At 33.3% G+C, this 13,487-nt stretch overlaps 1 protein-coding gene across 7 annotated transcripts in view; it reads right to left on the bottom strand.

The window, feature by feature from the left end:
• Positions 1-9,895: 9,895 nt before the first annotated feature.
• Positions 9,896-13,487, bottom strand: part of LOC105193894 (neurotrimin) — a 186,232-nt gene continuing 182,640 nt past the window's right edge. For 4 of the 7 annotated variants that reach the window (XM_026130624.2, XM_026130628.2, XM_026130626.2 and 1 more), the window contains one exon: positions 9,896-12,212. In XM_026130624.2, coding sequence (XP_025986409.1) covers positions 12,052-12,212 — 161 coding nt within the window. In that variant the 3' untranslated portion in view covers positions 9,896-12,051. The remainder of the gene's footprint in view (positions 12,213-13,487) is intronic. The other 3 variants (XM_026130627.2, XM_026130630.2, XM_026130631.2) reach the window with 1 other exon arrangement.

Below are 13,487 nucleotides of genomic sequence, written 5' to 3'. Positions count from 1 at the left end.
GAAACATAAAAACAATTATTTTCATAAAGCCGAGTTTTGTAAAATAATAAATAGATCGTTGAATTTTGAAATATTAATTGCCTTCACCGAAATATATCTCATGACAATCGCACAGTAATTCGCACAGTAATCGATGTAGATAGTCCTTAGATAGAGATAGTACCGACATGTCCGCACCAATAGTTACGTAGGTTATATGCACTTTCCTTCAAATGTTACCTACAATTGCTCTGTAGTTTACAGACTAAATATCAGAATTTCAATTCCTATCGAGGTCATATATATATATAACAGAATATATCTCAATTTGTTAATAAATTTAGAGAAATATCTCAAAAGTTTAAATAAACTTCTGCAATATATCGCAGTATTCCTACTGATATTATTATGATTCTTTAATTACAATGACAAAGGTCGGAGCCATGCGTCCTGCGAATCTTATTATTCCTAAATCCCTTTGTAAATCCTCTCCCATACTTCTCGGAAACAATATTTAGAGCATTCGCGCGGCGAAAAGAGCGGGAACGTGTAAAAAAAAGAAAGAAAAAAGAAAACAGTAGAAGAAAGGGAAATCGCGGAGGGGCTCGGCCTCGTAAGATTTATGAGAACCGACGAGGTCTTTGCTGTGGACTCCGTGTGTACTTACGACCCTAAGATATTGCGGTCGTTTCCCTTTGGTCAGGCAAGCCAAGAAAGTCAGTGGGCGCACCGTCAGTCCGACTCCTTTTTGCCCCATGAACGATCGGGCCTCCTGTCCCCCATCGTTTCCCCACCCCTCCCATCAATTCATTGGATTTTTAGCAGCGAATGGTTATAACCGCCACTATCGCGTGAAATGTGCCCCCACCGAGTTAAAAATTGGCTTCTAATATGATATATGCCGGTCACCATATGGCCGAGAGAGTGCCGCAAAACGGACGATATTTTCAGTTTCTTCGAATAGCGCTTATTTCCACCACCTCTCGCTCGCGAACCTACCCTCTTTCTCCCACGTTCGTCTACGCTCATTCCTACTTTTCTCTCCTTCATCGCTCTTCTCTCGCAACAGTCTCTCCGTTCTCCCTTGTGCAATCCTCCCCTTCCCCCCTTTTTCCGTCGTTCTCTAACGTATTATTGGAAAGCGATAGTATTTTCGTGCCGGCGGTTCTCTTATGGCGCGGTCATATTTCATGACCCTATTCTAGAGAGGCGAGAACACGAGCAACGGAGGTGAGGGTAGCAGACAGGGATAACGGGCAGGAATACGGGTGCATTTAATATGCAATTGCCGAGCGCGCTACTCGAGGATAAACCTCTTGAAAGATCGACGCGAATCAGGGTCACGTGTACCTTCAAGTCGCGCTTAAGACTAGAGCTGGTCCTCGCACGTGAGCAATGTTCAACTTTTAAGGTCTCAAAATCTTACAATGGGACACGCTTACATGCTTAAGATAACGTACTTAGCTGAGTTTAACCACGAGCTAGTTATCAGTAAAAAAAAGGTGTAAAATTCTTCTTCAGTGCCCAAATTATAAATTATGCAAGCACACCTAACAGGGATTTTATTATTTTATAATATGTACATAAACTCTCATTCAGGATCTTTTCCCCACGGATAATTTGTCACTAGTCTTATTATAAAAGTGAGCGAAAAAAAATACGTCTAATCATAAGAATCGATCGATTATAACTTTCAGCAACAGTTCGTTCGTAAAATTACAGTATTGAAAGTACGCAACTTTCTGCGAGTTCTTAGCAAATTAAGTACAAAATTATACAAAGAAGAAAGAATCTCAGATCTAGTACATATCCACGAATTGAGAGAAAGGGAGGAACGAGGGGGGATGGAGATCCCTTCTTCGTAGTTGCCGACGATTCAGATTAAACGAGCCCGATTAATCGCATCTAATTGCACTACTCGGGACGACTATTAATTCTCGTTTGAGAGAGTGGGATTACCAATCACTAACAATAAGTAGATCCAGTCGTCATCTTCCTAGTCAGATCTTCCTTTCTATTATACTCTTACATTTAATACGTAAAAGATATTATACTCTAATGCGATTATGATGAACATCACAAATTTGCAGTAATACAAAAATCAAGTTTTAATTTTATTTTAAATAATTATGCAAAAGAAATAAATAATTTTCAGAATTTATTTTGCATATTTATAACAGATATTATAATGGTAAAGCAAAGATATTACCTGAAAGAGAAATATTATTTATATTCAAATTCCTGCATAGGTATATATAACCCATGTTACTGCTAATTATAAAGCTTATCAAAGTTCTATTCATGTTATTCTTATCGTAATTTATATTTTGAATGTTACATTTTACATTTGGCATTTACATAATTCTCTATACAAAATTGTAGTTATTTTTCGCTCTTTTTCAAAAATAATCATGTCGGTGTGTTTATGTTATCTTATTATAATTAATTACTTTTTTGTACAACGTCAATATAGTTCCAACTTTTAAATTTTATATATTAAAACATCATACACTTGTTATATAAATAATATGTAGCATTTGCGCATTTATATTACATAAGGAAAGCAATAAATACAAGTAATTATGATATAAATATTACCAAATATGTGTTATATAATATTATTTCCAAATTATGTTGCAGTTATGAAGTGCATTGATTGAACATATAGTGCAATATTGTTTAGTTTCGAGAAATAAGACGATGCCGCTTTAAAAGATCTATATTGGTGTTGACGGCTTTTCTCATTATAGAATTATATGAATAGCTTTGAAATTGTAAAAGTTAATACGCATAAATATATTTTAGATTAATTAAGTCTAGCTACTTTATTAACAAAGGATTTATTGAATAACTAAATAGTATTTAAATTGCTGACATTAAATTTAATAAAATAATTGATGGCAAAATGGTTGACGATAAATGTGAGATATAGTCTACAGCGAGCGAAATAGGATTGCAATAAAAATGAAGGAACGATGGAGTGGAATATGTAGAGACATCAGAAAAATATAATTTATTTATGATAGTCGGTGCTGGTGATAAAAGTCTTAGCAAACGAGACTGAAATTGAGCCAGACATTGTTCTTTACTACGGCGCAGACTCATCGGTGTTCGAGTGGTTTGCATAATGCATTGAGGTTTGGCGACGGAATAATTAGAACCTTTATTTTACTCTTTCTTTATTTTATGAAATTATCGATTGCTGAAAGTAATTTATCTTTTTAAGTAACGTATAGAGTTTGTGTACAAGAAACTTTAGAATATTACATACATCACAAATAAATTATTATAATTTGAATAGTACAATTATTAGACATTTTTATATTATAATAATTAAAGATTTTATATTAGTTTCTAAACTGTATACAAGATAAAAAAAAAATATAAATTTGTTTCTTCATAAAAAGAAAATATGCAAGAGTAGAAATCGAAATATATCCAGCCGTAACAAAATTATTATTGCTAGTAAATATCAGATCATAATTTACAAATTCTATTTTCTGTCGTATTAATTTTTACTTTGAAAGAATAATTAGCGTAATATGTTTACTATGATGATTAATTCACTTGAATCTGTTTGCGAATAAGTTCGTATGAGTTCATCAATTACGCCAACTTATAATAATTCAAACAATGATAACACGGTAGAGAGATGTCATACCTAACATTTGTTTTATACATATTTATATACATACATTCAAATCTGTCATTGTTATGTATACATAAACACACAAGTATATTTGATATAGTAAGTATTTATAACTTTAATTGGGAGATATATCGATTAAGTCGCATTAGACATTTAAAAACAATATTAAATATATTATGTGGAACGAAAGCCAATTAAAGCCATTACCTCAAATTAAAATATTATGCGTTGATATGTACTCAACATCTGGCATATGTTGCATGCGAAAAAATATGACAAAGATTTAACTTCTTCAAGTTAAAGCCAGATTATAGCGCGATCGAACCTTGCGTAACCTAATTCATACGATAACGTTCGCAGCTATCTAAAACTTAGCACGGATTCAGAATATCGCGCGCGGAAATGATCTCATCGTAAAGATTGCACAAGGACGGCACGCCGAGTCCTCCGTGTGAAGTGACCTCGTCAGATCGATTCAATTCCAGGCAATGAGCGACGTCGAGGAGAAGAGCGAACAAAACTAGACGAGCTCGCCTGCCGATCTCTTCCATCTCGACGAGAGAGGATCAATGCCGGATAATAGGATTTTTTGACATGCGAGAGACTATTCTACTGGATGGGCCTAGGAAAAAAATCGTGCTTATTGCTGACTCCGCGGAAACGACTTACGCATCGCTGCGTGCAAGAATAATGTGATATGAACTCTGGTAACGTCAGCTGCTTCGCTTCACTTCATATTTCTGATTACCATTGGCTCATGTTGTTTCATATATTTAAATGTTGTATTCGACTACTTTATTTTTATTTTTTCTATGCATTGTTGCTTTTTTCATTTTAATAAATATATTAATAAGAAAACGTTATTTTTGTTTTTATTTGGAAAATAATTATTGTAGTAACATGTAATAAAAATATAAAATGCAAGTTATATATATTTAGGGTTAAAATACTTTTATGATTCATAATTCATGAGAAATTCTTAATGTAGAAAATGTTTATCTTCATTAAATTAAAAAAAATCTGATTTGCATATTATAGAAATATAAAGTTTGAAATAAACAGCGGAAAATGCTTATTCAATCTTTATAACTGTATATGCACATTATATGAGTATAACGAAACGGACACATCGATCAAGTTTAATTAAATAATATTTATTATACTAAACATGCATGTGTGCATCTACATATGTGCTTAAAGCGTAATACATATTTCCATTTTAATTCTTGTACGTTCAAATAGAAATAAATTTTACCTTGTGTATTTTAGCAATATAAATAACGTGACGATATCTAATTATCGTGATATGAAACCTTCTTTCATTATCATTTGATTAAATTATATTATTTTTTATTATATATAAAGAGAAATTTGTTATAACTGCTTAATTTATTTAATTAACGACTGGATTGTTGAATAATGAGAAATAGTCAAATCGTTAATATGCTGATTATCGCCGTTATTTATCAATACATAAGTATATTAGCATGAAGAATTATCAAGCTTATATTAATAACATTTAATTTTAATGTAATCGTTTAATCACAAAGAATTAAACATTAAATAAAGATTATTCTGATTGTAACAGCCGGATCGAATTTTGACATGACTGAAAGAGAGAAAAGTAAGTGGAAGGTGAGAGATAGAATGAGATGCCCTCATACTCACGTATAAGATCCGAATCGAAGTCTTTCCCACAGGGCTACAGGAGACACTTTCGAGATTACTTTCCTACCTGTCCGAAGCGAATTGATCCAAAAACCATACGGCACTTCCTGTCTGTTGCATTATTTTCGCCGAATATCCAATCGTAGTGAGAGCCGATGAAAAATTGCTTTATGCAATTTTAGAAATTGATTCCGTTAGTCTGTACATATCAATCTTCGACATTTGAGTGAATACCAGTCACGTTATTTTTAACGTGATATGATCAATAACTGAAAAAGACATATTTTGTTCTTTCAGTGAGATATAGCAAAAGTATTCATTTGATAGAAATATTTATGCTATTATAATTACATATAGGTATATCTAGTTATTTAAAAAATGTAGGAAAAAAATATGTTTTTATCTTTAAAATAGTTTTTATCTTATAAAATGTGTTTCTCTTCCAGCAATCTTATTAATTATAATTGCAATATTATCAGTCCTTTATTTTTAATTTAGAAAAATAATCTCCGATGTTCCTTTTATAACATATTTTATAAAATTTAATGATAAATTACTTCACTCAGATATAAGAAATACTATCGCAAAGGATACAGTATTTATACTATAAATAAAAAGTGTCAAGATAGTATTTCTTATACGAGTATTTATGTTTCAGATGATATATTTCTTACAAGCGGTTTTCCATACCTAAGTCAGGCTTTACAAGAATATACAATGCGACTTGTAGAACACTCGATCCACTAATTCAATTAAAGTCAGATAGAACATCAATTTTGATATTCGGGCTGTCAAGGAGTGTTCCGAACACGTTCGTACGACCGGTAATGGCCGCTTAGGGGTGGAGAATAGGAGACTGTACTAACTTCCGCGAGTCGATAATGTCCCATAATTAGTAACTACCAAAATGTCGAGGTAAGGGAAGGATATATATAGAGTTGGACATGGCCATCGAGGGATCGCCGTACATTGAGAAGGCAATCATCGTCATGGTCGCCGTTGAATTATTTATTATTATTGCCGTCACCGTTCGTTACGAACAGAACAACTGCAATAAGCATCAAAGTCTCTTAATGTTTCGCCAGTTTAGTTGGCACAATGTAAATCTATCGTACTGTATAAATACGGTTATACGTCATAATTGTTCAACAATGGATTAAATAGCGTTGTGAATTGCCTCTTGACTATTCCGATCCGTCGCTACTGCGCTCATCTAATCCCAAGGAAAGAGAGAGAGAGAGAGAGAGAAAGAGAGAGAGAGAGAGAGAGAAAGAAAAAAATTGGTACAGGAGCTGATTGATCGTTCACCATGCGTCCGCGTCTCGATTCGCTGATCCCGCTCTTTTTCCAACTCTCTTTTTTAATCGCTAGTCATTTTCTCGCCGACTGCATCGATATGTACGCGTATGTAACCATGCTTGCCCGCAGCGGCAATCCTCAGTTGAAATACACAGCGGGCCAAATGCCGGATTTGCAAAATCGCATGGGCGTAAATAACCGCGAAATGAAACGCAGAGAACCTGTTTGCCGGGATCCTCCGCTGGGATCGATGCACTTTGTTTTTTGCGGCGTGTCACTCGGCAAGAGCAGAACTTTAAATCACAAAACATACTTTTCTCGCGCTGCGAATTTCAAACTTGCTAAAATTCTGTTTTAATTGAAGCATAATTCAATTTTTCAATTCACTTTCTCACGATACAAAAAAACAAAAAAAAAACATTCGAGGTGCAATCTACCAGTAGAAATTTTATTGAGAAACAAACGATTCTAAATTGGTCACTCTAAATCGATTACTACAAAAATAATACGGCTAACTTTAGAACGTTCTGGATATGATTCTTTCATATATCTTATATGATCATTAGTATATCCCATATACTGATACGTGTATAGCACTCTTAGTTTTACTTGTTAGCACCTATGCATTAATACAACCATAGCACGGTATGCAACAGCTCGTGACCACTTCACATTCATTCGGTTTGCCTATCACGTGTGCCGAGCAGTGGGCGTGCCTTTGTTCAAAGCAAGGGTATCATTGTCCTTATCAACTAAGCATAACAGAACCCGAGTTGAATTCAGCGTAATTTCGTTACAATGTTTCATTATGCATCTAAAATTTTTCGATGGAGATAAATTTCGTCTTCGATTACAAGCGAAAACTGCTTTTAAATTGTTGCGACGTTCAACTTTTTATATTACTCTAAGTCAAATTTAAAGATGTACAATACGTTTTATTTTCTTAAGATAGATTGCATTTGAGCTCTTTCTAAATTATCTTTAAATGAATTATTAATTATTGATTCAATACATATTTAAATATTAGCTTCAGATTTTATATCAGTGCAAAATTAATCAAATTTGATTTTTTAATGAGCAGTTCTCGTTTTCATCAAACTTAAAATTCGTTAATCCTCTTTGTTAGAAACAAACGTAATTATATAACAAAAAACTATTAACAAGAAGACAAGCACAAGTGCAAGAAAAGGTTTCGAAAGAAATATTGGCCAGGTATAGATGTTGTACCTCTTTTTCATGTCACTATGGAAAAAAGTTTCCGAACAAGGAACCGTGTAGCATTTGTCTCTTAAGTTTGGCAAGAAGATCGATCGCTACTACTGTTACAGAACGAAAAAGAGGGTCAGAGTAGAAACTGTTATTAAGATATTTTACTTTTAACTATTTGTCTCAAATTATTTCAAAGGTAAATATGATTACGTTTATAATTTCCAATAGATAAAGTTAAATATTAACAGATCAATAAGCTTTAATCAGACTGTAATGTTATATAAGATATTTGTAGTCGATCTTTGCAGTATAGCATCAATTCATTACAGACCGAATATTGCAGTACATTTGTACAAGTAAATGTAATTTTAATTATAATTCTAGTGAATACATTCATATTTAATAACACACCGATTAAAGTACCGATTCTAATTACTACGGTAATATTTTACTCTTCAGACTTAAAACTAGCAAATTAAAAGTTATTGCTATATATTTAGGAAATACATGACATTAAATACGTAATTTTCGTGCATACACATATGCACTGCATGTATATATAGTGTTTGTGTATGTGTGTGTACGATATAATAGATATGTGCAATAGACATTTAATATATCCATATTAATTATAAAATATAAAACTTAATATGTCACAGACGGTATATGACTTCAAAGAGAAATGCTGAAATTATTTCCTCTTCAGTTTCATGCAACATGACGCATATTATCTGGTATCAGTGCACAGCAAAGTCCCTTTATACTTAACAATGGATGCACAAATAATTTTTTAATTCAGTACATTGTTTACAGCCATAAATCAATGCAAAGCATGAGTTTACACGTTCAATGATAATTTAATGATAATTTAATTTGCATATGTCATATGTTATGTACAATATATTCATGCAGTTAATTAATTATATTCTTTTTAATAAAGAATATAAATAATAAAACAATTGACATGTAAAATACAAAATTATTTTTAATATGTAACATAATCGTTAATATATAAAATAAAATTTTAAGCATTTAAACGTATATAACTGTCTACTTATAAATATATGTAAAAATTATTTTAAAGCTCTTTGACCCGACGTAAACATTGTTTAATATTTTATATGTAAAGAGATATTGATTGCGTAGCTTTTGAACTTGTACATTTAATCAATCGATGAAAATTGCAACATGACAAAAAAAAATATACACTACGTAATTGAAGATTTATATATTACAAAAATTGTGAAACATTAACTTCCATGCGTACTCATAAATTTATCTTATAAAGAGTGCAATATTATAACATGCACAGTGGGGTTTACAAATATTCTTTCGAAGAAAGTATGAAACGTATTTCATTTAATTTCACAAAATATGCTTCATGTAATATTACTCGCAGCTAAAATAAACAGATATTATTTGCTGCCGTAATATGTGAAACATATTTATTATAATATGTCCTTATGCCACGCTAATTTGTGATACATACATCGATAGGTAAAAATTGTTAAAAATGGAAATTGATAACTGCAATATATTTTCCGCAGAAATTTATTGTGACATTACTCATTCCCATATTAATTATGACTTAATTAAAATTAAATATTTAATTTATTACAAATATTATCTTTCGGTAAATAAATAAAATGCACGGCATAAGAGAACTCATTAATTATTCGTATTGACTATAACTTTAAAATAGATTTTAATTTCAACAGATACTGTTTATTTAAAAAACACTTTAAATATTAATAGCACTTATATTATTTTTTATAACATATTCAAATTTATTTCCTTCAAAATTACAATAAAATTATTTATGAATTGAATTATATATTATGTGTATTAGTTCACATACATGTTTAAATAATTGATAACACTTACCTCTTTTTCCTTTCTTGCAAAATATTCCTTTCAATCTTGCCTTCTCAAGAACATATAAGAATATTTAGGGAAAAAATCAAATCTGCAAAATAAATAAAACGTTAATAAAAATGTAAGCAAAGTTATTATAAATAAAGATATATTGTTCACGGAATAAATAAATATCTGGTTTATTGCAAGGATAATTACTAATAAACAATGCGCGCATAATGGCAGTCATGTACTCGATTTATTAAGATATACAGGCCGACAGTTCCACTATCTATATCTAATCATCGGTTCGCGGCTCATCTGGGATGATGCACCGGTACATAAAAATGGTTTGACATAGTGAAATCGTCGGACATGATACATTAATAACATTATCATAACTTAATTTGAGATATAGCTACGATCGCTGCAGCCTCATTGGTATTCTACTGAACGACGTTATCGTTACGAATACCGCCGTATCATCTCAAACAGTATATAATATTCACAACACTCGCCTTCTACACTCGGTTTAACAAGCGCAGCCTCGAGTCATCCTTTCAAAGACGACGATCCAGACTGATCACAGCACAACGTATCTACAATATTTACAGAATTAACAGGGAAAGGCGCATAACATGTCACATCCGTTTCGCCTGAGATCGAACGGCATGGTGGCAATTCATGATATGATCAGGTACAACGTAAGAGGAGATTCAAAGTGGTTGAAGCGTCGCAGAGCATTTCCCTACGTATGTATGCCCGTAATAGCCGTACATTCGCGTCACGCGATGGACAAAATAAGAAGTGAAAAATAGGAATTTGCGCGAATATGAGAATCCGCTTTTGGAGATGCCAATCAATTTTCTGAGAACAGCGATTCGAAAACGAGAAAGAGATATTTATACATGAATGCCCTACATTCAACATTAATCGTAAGAGTACGCGTCGAACCTTTCTGGATTCTTACCGTTTCTGATAAACCTTATTTGGTCGCGCAATCGCGATGGAAATACCGTACTTTGCTCTATCGAAATGTCATAATCGCGCAAAAAGAAGCCACGAAGCTCTCTGCGTCACCGTCGTCGATGATTCGAGGCTACTTGATGTCTAGCGTTAATTCTTTCCCCAGGACACACATACTCGGGCGCGAACTTACAGACTTTCGAATTCCGTTAGCAGTCGCACCACGCGAAACGCATGTAGGATCATGCACGCATCGAATTATACTTGCACTCCTTATCAGTCGAACAGCTAATTACGAGATTATCGAGCGATGTGTCTCGACACAACTACGATCCGTACGTATGTGTATATATATCTATATATATATTTATATTTGTTTTTTACCGTTTATGTATACGTATATGTATATTTACTGAATACAGTTCCCTCGTCTTTCTCGTGATATGGCGAAAACGCGTAACATAAAAGTGTCGATGAGAAAGTGTGTCAATTTCGCTCGATTTTTTTTTTTTTAAAGGAAACTATTAATCAGCGCCTAATGGTTACTGAACGATTCAGCAAATTACAGCAAATGTACATGACGTTTCACTTCACGTATCCGATGAATATGAGTTGCAAATATAACGGGAGCAATAGTTGGCGAATGGTCGTGCGGGGTTCGGAGAACGTTACACTAATATATGCGGTCAATCGTGAGATATTTTTGGGTGTTGCACGTAGAGGGAGACATAACGGGGGTCATGTACCAGAATGAATTTGAATAAATTTAGATTGTGTCCGAATTATCAAGTTTTATTAATCTAATATTCCGCTTCGAAAGGTAGAAAAGAAGAGGCGGACACGAGCGCGCCGGATGGGGGAATCATCAAGATGTCCCGAATTTCCATCGGTTTCCTCGCGGACTAAGTGTATTCCCAATCTCCAAAGCTATTCAAAGCGGGATCACCCGGTAAAAGGACATCGCGGATGACGGTTCTCTCTCAATGTACGCGCCGCAGCGCGTTCCTCCTTGACGTTTTCGTTCAAGAGCGAGATGCGTCCAATCGGTCGCAAAACACGAGAAGCTTGTCCGTACATAGAGGAACCGAGACGCGCTATTTTCACACAAGCGCCGATCAGTCGAGAAAGCCTATACGTAACTTCGTACTCACCGCATATATACTTACACGACATATTTTATATATATATTCATATATTTATATATATATATATATTATATATATCTTCTCTGCGCTTTTTTCTCTCTGTATAAGTTTACTTTTAGTACGAAAATAATTTTAAGCGCGGCCCGTTTCGTCGCACTCGTCCGTCACTTGTCCGGAGACGGCACACTGAAAACCAGTAACCGCGCGCGCACCGGCTGTCTCCGGCCTGGTTGCCCACCAATAAACACTAGAACTGGAAGCCCCGTTCCTGCGACGTAAGAATCACCTTCGGATAACCGGTATCAGCAATGACAGGAGGCTCGAAGAGAGTAGAAGGACGAGCGGCACATGATGGGACACGCCCGGGCTATGAACGTCCGGCAGCTCACCCGGTGGCCTCATCGACGCCGGGCCGTAATCTGGAAACAGATCCCTACTGTGGTCTGGAAACAGACAAAAGTACGCTGCGGTTGTTCCTGCAGAATGGGACAATTATGCAGATCTAACAAAGAGACCATTCTTTTTCGAATATAATTTCTAATTAGTTCGCAAAAAGAAAAGCTATGTAGAAAAAAAGAAAGTAGAGAACACTGGAATATGAGATACGAGACATTATACTTTTTTTTATCAGTCCTGTAATATATTGGTTGGTCTCGGTCATCGGGAAACGGTGGAGTATATTCGGTCATAGATGTCATTGTAAATTTAGTATTTATCATAACAAATAATTTTACAAGAGATGTAAATGCAAACACTATAAATTTCATGTATTCTAAGTTTATATATAAATGCATATAGCCGCTATCAAAAAAATATCTTACATATCTGAACGTCTCAATTCCACTTTTATCTCGTATTCCTATGTTTTCTTAAATCAGATTATAATTGATTTGACATAATTGATATTGCTGATGAGGCTAATAATTCAATATAGATGAATGATGTTTAAAAACACCTAAAATTTTCTTAAGATTATGCATTATTCTCTGCAAAATGCATTGCCGTAAAAGTTGTAAAATTGAAGAACAGACAAAAGGTTTTTAACGAATGCATAATAAATTTAGTCGACATAACAGCTTCTATTCTAATATGTCATAAAACTCATTTGCGTGTTGATTATAATATTATTTTTGACATTATTTTGTTATATGAATATATATTATACAACATATTATTCAACTTGTTTTATGACAAAATAAACAAACGCTCGAACAAGAGAGAAACACGAGAAAAAGTTGTTCGCAAGCATCTAGTTAAGATAGCTCATACACGGAAAGCATAGTTTTGCTAAAGTATTTAAAAATTTAACTAAATATAAATGTGAAAATAATTGTGTTCAACTATTAAAATAACTGTTCGTTCAAGCATGATAAACAATGCTGTAAAAAATTTTGACATTCTAGCACTTCAACGTGTTACATAATTGAAGGGTTTCCTACAAAAATTAAACAAGTTCATTAAAAACAAATCAGAGTTGGAGCCATAAATCTTTGTTCTTTATCTATAACGCGTTTGAAGAAAAATTACCATATTTATACAAACAAATAAAATAATGTTTTTATATTAAGAGCAACTCGTAAAATTTTGAAAAAATGAAAAAGTTATTATTTTATATCTCAAATTAATAATGTGCAATTTTTTGTAAAATACTATTTTAAATGGGTATTTTCAGAAATAGGTAAAATCTTGCATCTCTATTCTGAAAATGCATATATAAT

The sequence above is a fragment of the Solenopsis invicta genome, chromosome 6 (genome assembly GCF_016802725.1).
Source record: "Solenopsis invicta isolate M01_SB chromosome 6, UNIL_Sinv_3.0, whole genome shotgun sequence".
NCBI classification, from domain to species: Eukaryota; Metazoa; Arthropoda; class Insecta; order Hymenoptera; family Formicidae; genus Solenopsis; species Solenopsis invicta.
The sequence above is the reverse complement of the archived record's forward strand: the minus strand, read 5'-3'. Positions and strand labels throughout refer to the sequence as shown.